The following is a 14,077-nucleotide window of genomic DNA, read 5'->3' on the forward strand; positions in this document are numbered from 1 at the left end:
CATGATATGACGATACCTTCACATTGTAAACACGTACCCGGTTTGAGATTGAGCTTTATGGGGATCAGATAAATAACCTGCATCTGCATAACCAACAAGATCTGCACTACCTTTGTTAGCATAAAACAAACTCATATCAAGAGTTCCCTTTAAATATCGCAAAATATGCTTAATCTCGTTCCAATGTCTCTATGTAAAAGAAGAGCTATATCTTGCTAGTAAATTAACAGAAAATGCTATGTCAGGCCTTATAGCATTAGCAAGATACATAAGTGCACCAATTACACTGAGATAGGGTGTTTCAGAACCAAGGAGTTCCCCATCCTCTTCTAGAGGTCGGAACGGGTCCTTATTGACTTCAAGTGATCGAACAACCATTGGTGTACTCAATGGGTGCACTTTGTCCATGTAAAAATATTTTAAGACCCTTTCTGTAAAGGCAGATTGATGTATAAAGATCCCGTCTCCTAAATATTCAATTTGCAGACCAAGACAATTTTGTCTTTCCAAGATCTTTCATTTCAAATTCTTTTTTAAGATATCCAATTACCTTTTGGAGCTCTTGTGGAGTTCCAACAAGATTTATGTCATCAACATAAACAAGAAGTATAATAAATTCTGATGTCATTTTATTTATAAAAATATATGGACAAATAATATTATTTATGTAACCCCCTTTCAACAAATATTTACTAAGGCGATTATACCACATGCGTCCAGATTGCTTTAAACCGTACAAAGATCTTTGTAATCTGATTGAATATATTTCTCGAGATTTTGAATTTGCTTTAGGCATTTTAAATCCTTTAGGGATTTTCATGTAAATTTCATTATCAAGTGACCCGTACAGATAAGCTGTAACCACATCCATCAGATGTATTTCAAGCCTTTCACGTATGGCTAAACTGATGAGATATCGAAATATTATGGCATCCATAACGGGTGAATATGTTTCTTTATAATCGACTCCAAGTCGTTGTGAGAATCCTTGTGCGACAAGGCGAGCCTTGTATCTTTCAACTTCATTTTTGTCATTCTTTTTTCGCACAAAAACCCATTTATGACCAATTATTTTTATACCAGCAGGTGTTTGGACTACTGGTCCAAAGACCTTTTTTTTAGAAAGTGCGTTCAATTCTGACTGAATTGCCCTTTGCCATTTTGGCCAATCAGATCTTTGTCGACATTCTTCGATAGATGAGAGGTCAAAATCCTCACTATCTTGCATAATGTTAAGTGCAACAATATATGAAAAAATATTATCCACCACTATTTCATATCGATTTAAATTAATATCATCTTGCTGTGTAAGCTACTTGTAAGCCGCTACTCCAAGCTGATGTGTAAGCTGCTACTCCAAGCTGTTGTGTAAACTTCTTGTAAGATGCTATTGTACCAAATATAGATAATCTTCTACCAGAGGCAATATTTATCCATAACGGAGTACCGAAAGGATAAGCTCATTGTACCAGATATAGATAATCTTCTACCGGGGGTAATATTTATTCATAACGGAGTACCGAAAGAATAAACTTCTTTAGGAGGCTTATTTCCGATAGAGTGCTATACAGATAAACATATTTATTGCGAAGTCCCATATGAATAACTTCTTTATAACGAAATGTTAAATGAATATCCATAATATTATATATTCATAACACATGCAAATAAAAAAAATTAATCTTCGAATGTCTACATTTTTCTCCGACAAATTGATTATGCACATTTGGTTCCACAATAAAATGATTGGTTTGCCGCTTACAGTTTTAATTGAATATGAACATTGCATGTGTGATGTGACAAGAGGAAATTGACAGCTTGAGGTATTTTCCTGGGATATAAAGCTAGCGTTTAGTCATAGAGTCCCAAATTTGTTTTGAAAAATCTGATTTGGGTGAAGTTTGATTTGAAAATGAAAATGTGTTTGGACATGATTTTTCAAAACATATTTCACTTTTTAGTTGAAAAAATATGAAACATGACTTATACCCCACAAGTTCTAAAAACTATCACAAATAGTCAATAGTACCATTATCACAAACCATAGTTCTGAACATAAATAAGTTTGGTATAAAATTATTATTTTTATAATGAACTATATAAATCATTAATTACAATGAAATCCCATTAGAGAATTACGGCTCCTAATTAAAAAGAAAAAGTTAACTGATATGAGTATTCAGAAAGCCATTTAGCCTACAAATCAGAAGCAAAAGTAAGATGCACAAATAATTGAGCTGATAAGGGAGGATATTCATCAAATATTTAGTTGGTCGTAATAAATGTGGGCTCTTTTATAAACTATAAAAGTTTAGGATAATATTTAAAATTTTTAAAAAATGTAGTGGTCATGTTTTGGCCCAAAATCACCAATTGAGGTGATTTTGGGATTTTGGATTTGGGATTTGAGATTTTGCCAAAATGTGGGCAAAATCTATGGCCAAACATATGTTTGCCAAATAAATCCCAAATTTATTTTGGAAAAATTCATGGCCAAACGGGTCCAAAGAAACCGTATTCATTTCTCATCAAATACAGGGAAGAATATATTCTGTCTCGGCAAACTACATATTTCACCCCCTAACTATGGACCAACTCGCCGATACACAAATATTACTTTACGCACTCAACTTTTTAAAAATGTATCTAAGACACACCATTTTTATCTTAATAACTTTTTTTAGGGAGGTGTATGCACCAACAAAATTGTAACACGTGTCATTATTTTTATTTTAAAAAAAATAAAATACTTAAAAGTATAATTCTACCCCTAACTACCAAAACATTTCTAATTACTCCATCTTCTTTATCTTCCCAGGCTACTATTGAACCATAGGTGACGGCATCACCACCATCAAGACCTTCAAAGGCACTAATTTTTTCAGCAATCCACCTCTATCCCAAATACAAAGTTCATCTCTCCCCACTTGTCAAAACTGCAATCAAGGCCCATTGAACCACCAGAAAATGTTAAGAACAAAAACTCATAAAAATATGGAGAAAATAATCTAGAAATCCATACAATTCATAGTGAAACAACGAGACCATATGTTAGAGCAATAAACAAACACACAACCCCAATTTCTGTAAAAAGAGAACCTTTACCAGAATGATGCTAGAATCACAATTCAAGATTTAAGCTAATTACCAAAATCACAAACAAAATTAATAAAATTAATGTTGAATTTCTGCCTACCGATTACGATTCCATTTTAACTAATAAAGTTATTGTTTAGCTTCTGATTTAAGAAGAATTTAGTGAAGAGTAGGTGGTGACAATGGAGTCACTGGTGTAGAATGTAGCTATGAAGTAGCTATTAGGAAGAAACGAAAAGGAAGAAAATTTGGGTAGAAGACTAATGAAGGTACAGAAGAAGGTAAAAGGGTCTAAGGAAGAGGAAGACATGGGGGTGGGGGAGGCCAACGGGGGACGGCAGTGTTCAGGTGCGGGACAACGGGGGATGACAGGGGTTCAATTGGGGATGAGGGCTGATGCCTTTTTTCTCTTTTTTTTTAATCTATTAAAATAAGAAAAATAAAGAAAATCAAATAAAATATTAACACGTGGGCTGACATAAGGATTTGGACAGAATATATAGAGGTTTTACATGCTTAGTCATTTTTGTCAAACACGCGCTGGCCATTTGGCAAAAGTGTTGTGTCTTAGATACGCTTTGAAAAGGTTGAGTGTGTAAAGTAATTTTTGTCCGTAAAAAATATGTCACTAAAATTTTATCCATAGGCTAGGGGTAAATTACGTATTTTGCCTTCTATCTTTTATTGTAGGTCTTCTATGGCTGAAAGAGATGCACAAGCGCGTTGTTGGATATAATTGCATGTCGGTTTATTACCTTTTTTATGTTCTTTTACCGATGGCAGATAGGAATGGGACTTGGGACCATTGAAGATTATAAAGTGAAAAATGATTAATGTTATCATCCCAAGTAGTTTGACGTATATATTGATAAGCAAAAGAAAATCAGATAAATAATGTACGTAATGACCCGATCGGTCGTCGTTCGGCGGTTTGGGACATGGAGTAGTTTCACTTCATGTTTTAGGACTTGTACGTGTGGTCGGAATTGAATTTCGGAAGATCGAAGTCGTTTCGAAGGAAAATTCTCGGAAGCTTTAAGTTGGGAGAGTTGACCAAGTGTTTGACTTTTGAGTAAACGGCCTCTTAATCGGGATTTAAAGGTTCCAATAGGTTCGTATGACGATTTCGTACTTGTACATATGTTGGGGTTGTGTATCGGGTCGTCCGAGAGTATTTCGGTGCTAATTATGGAAGGTTGTTATTTTTAAAGTATAAGAATTTCTTAAGTTTGATTTGAAGTGGACTTTGATGTTATCGATATCTGTTCGAGGTTCCGAACCTTGGAATAGGTTCGTATCGTGATTTATAACTTGTACGTAAGTTTGGAGTCATTCTGAAATATTTAAGTATGGATCGGACACGTTCGTCGAAGTTTGAATGTTTGAAAGTTGAAAGAAGATTTCGATCGTCGATTCGTAGTTTTGATATTGTTTGATGTGATTTGATGCCTGGAGCGGGTTCGCGTTATATTTTGGGACTAGTTGGTGTGATTGGACGGGGTCCCGGGAGCCTCGGGTGTGTTTTGGGATGATTTCAAACCAAGTTTGGATGATTGTTGTTGCTAGTTTTCTAGGCATTTGGTTTCCTCTTCCGCGATCGCGATGAGAGGGACGCTATCGTGAAAGGTCAAGTTTAGAGGGTGAGCATTTGCTCTATGGTTCGCAAAATTAAAGTTGCGATCACAAAGCTTGGAAGAGTTGTGCTAGTGAACGCGTGAGAGGAGACGCGTTCGCGAAGAAGGAAGGGAAGGCCTGCGAATTTCCACGTGTTGTTCTTCGCGATCGCGTGAGGCTGTCCCTGATTGCATAGATTTGGGTTGCAGAACATCGTGTTCGCGACTAGTTTTCTGCGTTCGCGTAGGCCATTTTTTGAGGGCAGTGAATTTTGGCCTTCGCGATCGCGAGGGTATTTCCGCGATCGCGAAGAGGACGGGACCTGGGCAGATTATTTTAAGTCGCGATTTTGCTCATTTCTCTCTTGGTTTGGGCGATTTTTGGAGAGATTCAAGGGGAGATTTTCATCATCCATTGCAAGGTAAGTAATTCCATGATATTGTAAGATAATTACATGGATTCTATAAGGAGTTAACATGGAAATTTGTGAAATTTTTTTGAGATTTTGAAGAAAAATCTAGAAATAATAATTTTGGATTTTGACCACGATTTTGGAAATAAAATTAGGAATAAATTATATATTTGAGTTCGTGTTGTTATGGGTAAAGTTTGTCTTCGAAAATTTTCAGAATCAGGGCATGTGGGCCCAAGGATTGACTTTGTTGACTTTTCAAGCGGAGTTGAGAATCATTATCAATTGTTAAATTATACGCATTGGAGTATATTTTGATTGAATTGTATATTTTCGACTAGTTTCGGATCATTTGTCTTTGAATTGAAGAGTTAGAGAGGCATTAGAGCCGGTTATAAAACTTTGGAGTGAGGTAAGTCTCATGTCTAACCTTGTGAGGGGAAAACTACCCCTAGGCGATGTAATTATTATGTGCTACTAGTTGTGGGTGCTACGTACGCACGAGGTGACGAGAGTTCGTATATAGCTAAAGCATATTTATGTCCGGGTAGCCTTAGGACTTTATCATGTAATATTCAAATTATTTGAACTCATTCTACTGGCTTAATTAATTAAAATTTGATTTAGAAAGACATATATACATATTAGGCCGAGCCTTAACACCTTGAGTTGTTGGCAAGTTATTTGAGAAATGGTAAAGATTATATTCACTTTATGCTTATGTACTGTATTGTAAACACATGTCTCGTAATTCGATAAGCTCTTTCCTTTCTTGTGGAGCGGGCTGAACGCCTCGGCAGTATAATAGATGCATCTATGATTCGTGCCGGTCGACCCTTGGCGGTGTACACATTATTCGGGATTGGCTCGTACGACCTCAGCATAATCGTGTGTTATATCTCTAGCAGTCCGAATATTCAAGAGCTTATCCTTCCACTGATGCCGAACATTTTATATGGTATTCCTTATTCATTTGATATTGGCACTTAATATTTTTCAAGCTGTTGGGTTAGGATACGAGATTGAGAAGTTTATATCGTTAAAAGAAATTTTGAAAGAATATGTTGGTTACCGTTTTATCTCATTATTGTTGTTGTACTTTATATCTGCTTACGATTTATCATATTGCTCTATTGGACCTCTAGTAAGTGTCGATGTCGACCCCTCGTCACTATTTCTCAGGGTTAGGCTAGATACTTACTGGGTACGCGTTGATTAACGTACTCATGCTGCACTTCTGCACTAAATGTACAGGATCTGACAGGTTCATTTGGTGGTCATCTTGGTACGTAGGTGCATCTGCTGAGGAGACTTTATGGTGAGCTGCATTCCAGGCTACGTATCGCAGCCCATAGAGTCTCCATCGTACTATTTACCTTATCCTGACTTATTTACATTCGAGACAGATGTTGTATTATTATTGTACTCCTTAGAAAATGCTTATACACTTGTGACAACGGATTTTGGGATACTCTAGTGGTTGTTTATGATTCGGCTTAATATTGTCATCTTTTATTTTATATCTTACCGACACTTTAAGTATTCATGATTTCTAAACGCATTCATGTCTCCATCTAACAAGATTCATGATTTCAAAAATAATAAAATGAGTAATTAAATTATTAGTTCACCGTTGGTATGTCTAATGGCGAAGTTGGGCGCCATCACGACCTATAGTGGGTCTTGGGTCGTGACAATGTATTACTCCTACTATATGCTCGTGTAATTTCTCCCACCTTCACTCGACAGCAGAGACACATTAATTACTTCGAGTGAGTCGTTGAAACTGTTTTCTTTTAAAAAAGAAAAACACACACACACACACACACACACATATATATATATATATATATATATATATATATATATATATATATTTGTGACATAATAGGCTGAAAATTGCTGGAAATATAGTCTAGAGTAAGCCCTTATTAATAGAGTTGTCATTCTCTATCACTTCAACCATTTTGCTCTTTGTCTAAACAAATATACACATTAGTGGGTCCTACTCTGACCAAGTTAATGTCCCGATCTAAAAAATTAGTATGTTTGACAAAATGAATTTATTTTTAAAATGTTAACATTTAAAAAAGGTAAGATGTCTTTTGTTACTTTTTTTTTTCTAGATTTGTCTTTACTGATCTAATTATTAGTAGAGTACTAGATTTAGTGTACGTGTATTGCACATGTAATTTAACTTATTTGTCAAACATTACAAAATTAGTATCTAAAAATTATAAAGTTTTTATTGGATACATATCAAGAATTGTTTTGAGTTATACAATAGATATTAAATTATCTAAAAAGCTTACATCTTCACATTCTCTGGGAGTTGAGCAAAGTATTATTGATTTGACTAATAATGGCTTCTATATTTTGTATTTATGACATGATGAACAATCAGTGATATAATGATTTGATAGTATATTATTTTTTTGGTTTCAACAAATGCTTCCAACTTTTAATAAGATCATTTAAAGGTTGAATTTTTATAATGTCGTAACCAAACTGAAGCAAGAAAATTTTAGAAAAACTTTACCTCCTCACCAATAAAGTTAAAGGTTCTCTAGGAGACTCTCGTTTTTTATATTCAGTTTATTTTCGTAAGAATCTTCTTTTGATTTAATTAACGAATACCTACAGAATTAACAAATCCTCTCAATAATTAAGTAGTAACTTTTTTATAATACTGTATCATACGTAAAATACATATATGAATTTGCCACATAATTTCACTGAATCAGATTCCTATGTCCGCACAACATAGAACAAATTCTTACAGACTATGCTTATGTTATAATAATAATAATAATAATAATAATAATAATAATAAAGGTAAAAAATTAAATAGGTGTGAACTCTAGCTCGTTCTCCCATTCTCACAGATATTTAAGAAAAAGTACCTAAAAGCATCAAAAGCTTTAAATCAATAATACAATCTTTTTTCATATATGAATCAATAAATGTTATTTCAACATAAAATTTATAACATTATTTTCGTTCTAGAACGTGCCTAAGTAAAAGCAGGCACATGCAAGGGGTATCAACTTTAAAATTCTAAGTTTTCTTAAAAAACGTTGACCAAGATAACAAGATAGAAAATTACTGTCTCAAAGCAAAAATAATCATGTACTCAATGGCAGAAAATTTCGCTCTTTATATCTTGTAATGTCAAAATTTTAGCAATATAAGTATGAAAAATTATAAAAACAATTCTTCAAATAAATCTTATATTCATAAATTGTGTATTTACAACGAATCTCTATCGAACTCATCATGTGTACTGCATGACAAAGTAAAATAATGTATAGCTCCTTGTCTTGTGTTTAAAGAATCATACAAATACCATATTTATCTAATAAATAATTGTCCATATAAAAGTATACAAAAGAAAATTGGTAGTACCAGATTTGTTTGGGTGATTTTGTTTTTGGGTGATGTGAAACCACCTGATTAGGTAGTGTTTCTGGAAATAATATTGTGGAGTTTCTTAGGCTTTAAACTTTTTTTTATTCGCTTATATTGGTTTTAAAGTTACTTCTTTATTTGAGAATAGAAGTGGAAAATTTATTATAATCTCATACTCCTAAATATTAGTAGTTCATTTATATATAAAAAATTTAAAGCATTTAATATCGTTACACAAGTAGATATACATTCAAAATTAGGAAGAATGTAATAACCAAATATTAGGTAATTTTAAAGTATTAAAAATTATAGAAATAATTAAATTACAATTTTATCCAACATAAAATTTATTTGTAAGGGTAAACAAAAAAGCGAACGACATTTTGTTAAGGAGTTTCGTGCTACGCACGTTGCGCGTGTACCCCATTTTAATAAGGAAAAAATTTAAAATATCATATAATATTAATGTATGCATCATTTATTTATAAGAAATGAATTTTAAAAAAAATATTAATAATATCATAAAAGGAGTGAAATCATGAAATTTGCGCTCGTTCTTTCTACCGATTTCGACTGATGTAGTGTATTAATTTTCTTGTATTTATAATTAGCGTCATTTAAGTTCGGACTTTATGTACGTGTTAGACTAAAAAAAAGTTGTTTATATCTCTAAAAAAAATATTTATGGGGAAAAAATATTTCAACTAAAAAATAGGTATATTCTAAGTCTAAATCTTATTGAATTTCTATGATTCAACGTTGGCCTACTTAAATCCCATTAAAATTCTGATTTCTTGTAACATTTGACATTTAGGAATTGTTTTTTTAACGCTTGTTGTTTTCAAATGTAGAAAGAAAAAGTTCATAACGAAGCCAATGACATATTTTATTAATTCAAACAAGGATTATGAGAAATAAAAGTGTTATGGTGCTTATATTTAAGCAAATAAAAAAATATGAAAGAAGTTATGTCCAATCAAAATTGATTTTTACCATCTCCAACAACATAATGTCGTCTCAAGCTACAATTTATATACTCATCACACGATAATTCAGCGTAAGCCCTATGATTCGAGATAGAAAAAAAAAGATTAGAAACTTGGAAGATCTAAGAAGATAAAGAGAGACCGAACAATATCAAAAATAAAATTTAAGACTTCGTAATTTTTATTTGAGTTTAAAAAATACTACAAACATTATCAAAGAATACATATTATGTTCACTAAATTGAAAATAAACGAGGAGACTTTAATATCAAAAATTTACATAACTTAATTGAATCAAAATTTCAAACAAGGAGATATCAATGAGTCAAATAATCAAATTAAAATATACACCATTGCAAAATAAGTTGATTTAGTTAATTCTTTCAACTATCTCATCAAGCATATGTGTATAATAAAGCAATGATATTATACTCACACTAATAAATAGAGTAGAACTATAATTCATTATTGACTAAAGATCGTTAAAGAAATCGAAGCTTGTATAGTATTTTATGGTGTTGCTACAACATTAATCTTGATCGAGTCTAAAATAGCTCCACAGACCATAGTTTTTCCTGTTTTTATATATGATGCAAGATTTCATAATTTATTTACTGCATGCAAAATCAAATCATATCATAATATAAATTCATCCTAACATAATAAGCACATAAAAAAATAAAAGCAAAGAAGGAGCTCACCAGCTTTCAAGAAGACCAATAAAGAGAAAGTGGATTTAAGATGACTTCTAATTTTCATTACTCAACATAAAAAGCAATATAAAATTTATCACATGGTGAATTTTTATTAATATGCCATAAGTTAAAGAACGGCAGAAATATTGCCGATTTCTCTTCGTGCCTAGGTTTTTAAGTGTTGAAATAAGTAGTAGGAAGGTATTATAATAGTTACGTTACTTACCTAGTTCATATAAGTTAAGAATTTAAATAAGGTAAAATGTTGATTGATTTTATTTTCCTAAATATTTGAACTTTCTATATAATTCAAATAAGGAAAAATTTAATAAGAAAGATTTTAGTTGATTTCAAAACTCTAAATGTTAGATAAATAATTAAATGACAATTTTGTCTAGTGTGAAATCTATTTTTAAAGGGTAAAAAAGGCGAACGACAATACGCTAAAGGTATTCGTGCTTTTAATATAATATAGATTAATTATGTGAGGTGTTTAAGGAGAAAATATGGTATCTTCGACAAATAATTCATGGTTAAAGCTAATAAATTTCTTTTTTTAAGGAATACGCGAAAACTTGAAAATTAGATAATATAGATCGGAGGGAGCAAATTTTCTTTTAAATCATGACCAAACATATATATATATATATATATATATATATATATATATATATATATATATATATATGACTTTGCGGAGGAACCAAGTAGGACAGTTATATGTAATTTTTGTAGCGGACTGAAGAAATACTAATCGATCATCCATTTGATATTGTGACTGTCTATAGTTTCCCGATAAAAAGCAAAATATACCACGTTGTTTCTTTTCATTTGATTATATTTTGATAGACAAAGTTATCCGATATTTAGCAAGTACTTGATGAATTTTGTCGAAGTACCTACAAAATGGTCACCATTGTTATTTTTAAAAAAAAGGTCTCCCGCTAAAAGTAAGATATTAAGTAGGGACCCATTCTATTTTCTCAAATTATATCTCAACTACATTTGAAGCAATTTATGGTATGTTGTACTGTCTTTACTTTCTTCTACCGCGCCTCCCTAGCTATCTCCCTTTCACCACCTAGCTCATTGACTTGACAATGCACTACTGTAACTTTGAGTAATTAATTTATATGCTAAAGTATGAAGCAAATGAATTGAGCCACATACCCAAGATAAGATCCAAAGTTTAAATGCCTTATGAATTTCATCGACACAATTCTTATCAGAACATACTAGCAGCTAGCACGAATTGAAAATTCCACTTTAAGCGGTCTAAGATATAACCATTATTAGAGCTTGAGAAACACTAGTCTCCCTTTAGTGTAGCTAATTTAAATTAGACAAAAGAAATTACAAAAAAAAAAAAAAGGATTTTATTAAGTTCTCTTTTGGAGTGTCAATTCATATTGCAAAGAATTAAAGCAATCACTTGTACGGGTGGGGGACATTTTGCTTACATACACGACAAAATTACAAATAGAAGTAAAACAAATTGCATTAACATGATGCACTTTTTGAATGAATTTCAACATTGTTTGACAGAAAGAATCAGCTGTGTATTAAAAAAAGACCTTTCAAATTATACATGAAAAAGAATTTATGTGGGATTCAGTGCTTACATTCGGCTGGCAGGTAAAGACCCCATTCCTTTGGCAATCTCTCTGAGAGAAAACTTCTGAATCTTCCCAGTTGCTGTTTTTGGAAGTTCATCCATGAAAATTACAGTCTTTGGTATCATATAATGAGGCAATCTTTCCCTACAAAAGTCTACAATTTCTTTCTCCTTAGGCTTTTGTTTTACCTCCATTTTCAAACTCAAAAAAGCACAAGGCGTTTCACCCCAAAATTCATCTGGCCTTGCCACAACTGCTGCCTCATTGACAAAAGTGTTGGAATAAAGCACTGATTCTACTTCGACACTGCTCACATTCTCACCTCCACTAATAATAATATCTTTTGACCTATCCTTAATTTCTAAGTACCCATCAGGGTGCATTACTGCTACATCCCCTGTGTAAAGCCAGTCATTTTTCATGCATTTTGAGGTAGCTTCTTGATTTTTTAAATAACCCAACATTATGCATCCACCCCTTAATACAATTTCCCCCATTGTTAATCCATCTCTTTTCACACTGACTCCAGATTCTGGATCCACTACGTCTACTTCTGTCATTCCTAGGCTCCTAATTCCTTGTCTCGACTTCAATTTTGCCTTCATATTTGCAGGTAATTTATTCCACTTAGGCTTCCAAATACATGACACAACCACCCCTGCCACCTCCGTCATCCCATACCCATGATTCACGACGAATCCTAAATTTTCTACTCGGAGAACCACCGTGGCAGGGGGAGGAGCGCCACCTGTACGAAAATGTACCGGATTTTTTAAGGGCTTAGCACAAGGTGAATTGGCTAACATAGTAAGTACCACGGGTGCACCACACATATGTGTGACATTGTGTTTATTTATGTCATGAAACACAACATTAGCGTCAAATTTTCGAAGACAAATGTTGGTCCCACCAACTACAGCCATACCCCATGTGTAACTCCATCCATTGGAATGGAACATTGGCAATGTCCATAGATAAACTGGCCGACTTGATACGGACCAATCGATTAAAGAATCAACAGTGATAATAAAAAGAGATCTATGAGAATGTACCACTCCTTTGGGCGAAGATGTTGTACCAGAAGTGTAGTTCAATGTCATGGGGTCCCATTCATTTTCAGGCCGAACCCAAATGAAGTTGGAATCTCCCTTCACCACCATTGACTCATAACTACATTCCTGAAAATTCAAGATTCTTGAAAATGAAACAGAGTTTTCATCTTCTATGAGGACTAGAATTGGAGGGTTCACGTCAGATGGAAACAATGAAATTGAATCGAGCACCAAAGAGTATAGCTGATAATCAACAAAGAGAAGCTTAGATTCACTATGTTGGAGCAGAACAGATATGGTTTTCGCGTCGAGGCGAGTGTTGATGTTGTTGAGGATAGCACCAGCCATTGGGACAGCGAATTGGAGCTCGAGTGTTTGTGGGATATTTGGAGCCAAAACAGAAACAACTTTGCCTTTTTTGATGCCGATGAGGGAAGAAATTGATGAAGCAAGGCGTAGGCATCGGGCAAATGTTTCGGACCAAGTGTAGGTAGTGGAGTTATAGACAATGGAAGTACTTTCCCCATAAGCAATAGCTGCTCTTTCCAAAAATGTTAACGGAGTAAGTGGACATGAATTGACAGAGCTTGGTTTCAATTGATCCATATATATATATATATATATATATATATGTTACTACTAAATAGAGATGTCTCTTTCTTCTACAAGCTCTGGTTTTGGTGCGTTGCCAGATTGAGTAGTGCAATGTAAGTCGAGAGGTTTTTGCTTTAATACTGATGAGGAATGGGGATATATAAATTCGGCATGAGTGAGCGTGATCCTGATACACATGGTGTTTAGATCCAAGAATTGTCTGGAAATAAGTTACTATTAACAAATAAACGTAAATGAATTGGACAAGGATAGAGTTTAATAGGTTATGTTATGGGGCCTTTAAGGCTGTCTTTATAGGTCAAAATTTATTGCATGGCGAGATTTAGTTGAGGTAGAGGATCGGCCTTTAGTTTGCCGGTTGTCATAAATTCTCACTTGTATTCTTTTCCTTTTTCCTTTTAATGTGCAACTTCTACCTCTTAATATATGTTTCAATTTAGATGACACTCTCTTTTTATTAGTTCGTTCCAAAAAAAGAATGATATATTTCTATATTGAGAAATAATTTAACTTTAAACTTTTCATTTTATCCGTTTTACTCTTAATTAATGAGAAATTTTTATAGTCACACAAATATTATGGC

At 33.2% G+C, this 14,077-nt stretch overlaps 1 protein-coding gene across 1 annotated transcript; it reads right to left on the reverse strand.

Moving 5' to 3' along the window:
• Nucleotides 1–11,684: 11,684 nt before the first annotated feature.
• Nucleotides 11,685–13,718, reverse strand: LOC104118394 (probable CoA ligase CCL11). The gene has a single exon (XM_009629625.4). It carries the CDS (start codon nucleotides 13,483–13,485, stop codon nucleotides 11,830–11,832), a length of 1,656 nt encoding a protein of 551 aa, XP_009627920.1. The 5' UTR covers nucleotides 13,486–13,718; the 3' UTR covers nucleotides 11,685–11,829.
• Nucleotides 13,719–14,077: the final 359 nt, after the last annotated feature.

This window comes from Nicotiana tomentosiformis, chromosome 2 (assembly GCF_000390325.3).
Source record: "Nicotiana tomentosiformis chromosome 2, ASM39032v3, whole genome shotgun sequence".
Taxonomy (NCBI): domain Eukaryota; kingdom Viridiplantae; phylum Streptophyta; class Magnoliopsida; order Solanales; family Solanaceae; genus Nicotiana; species Nicotiana tomentosiformis.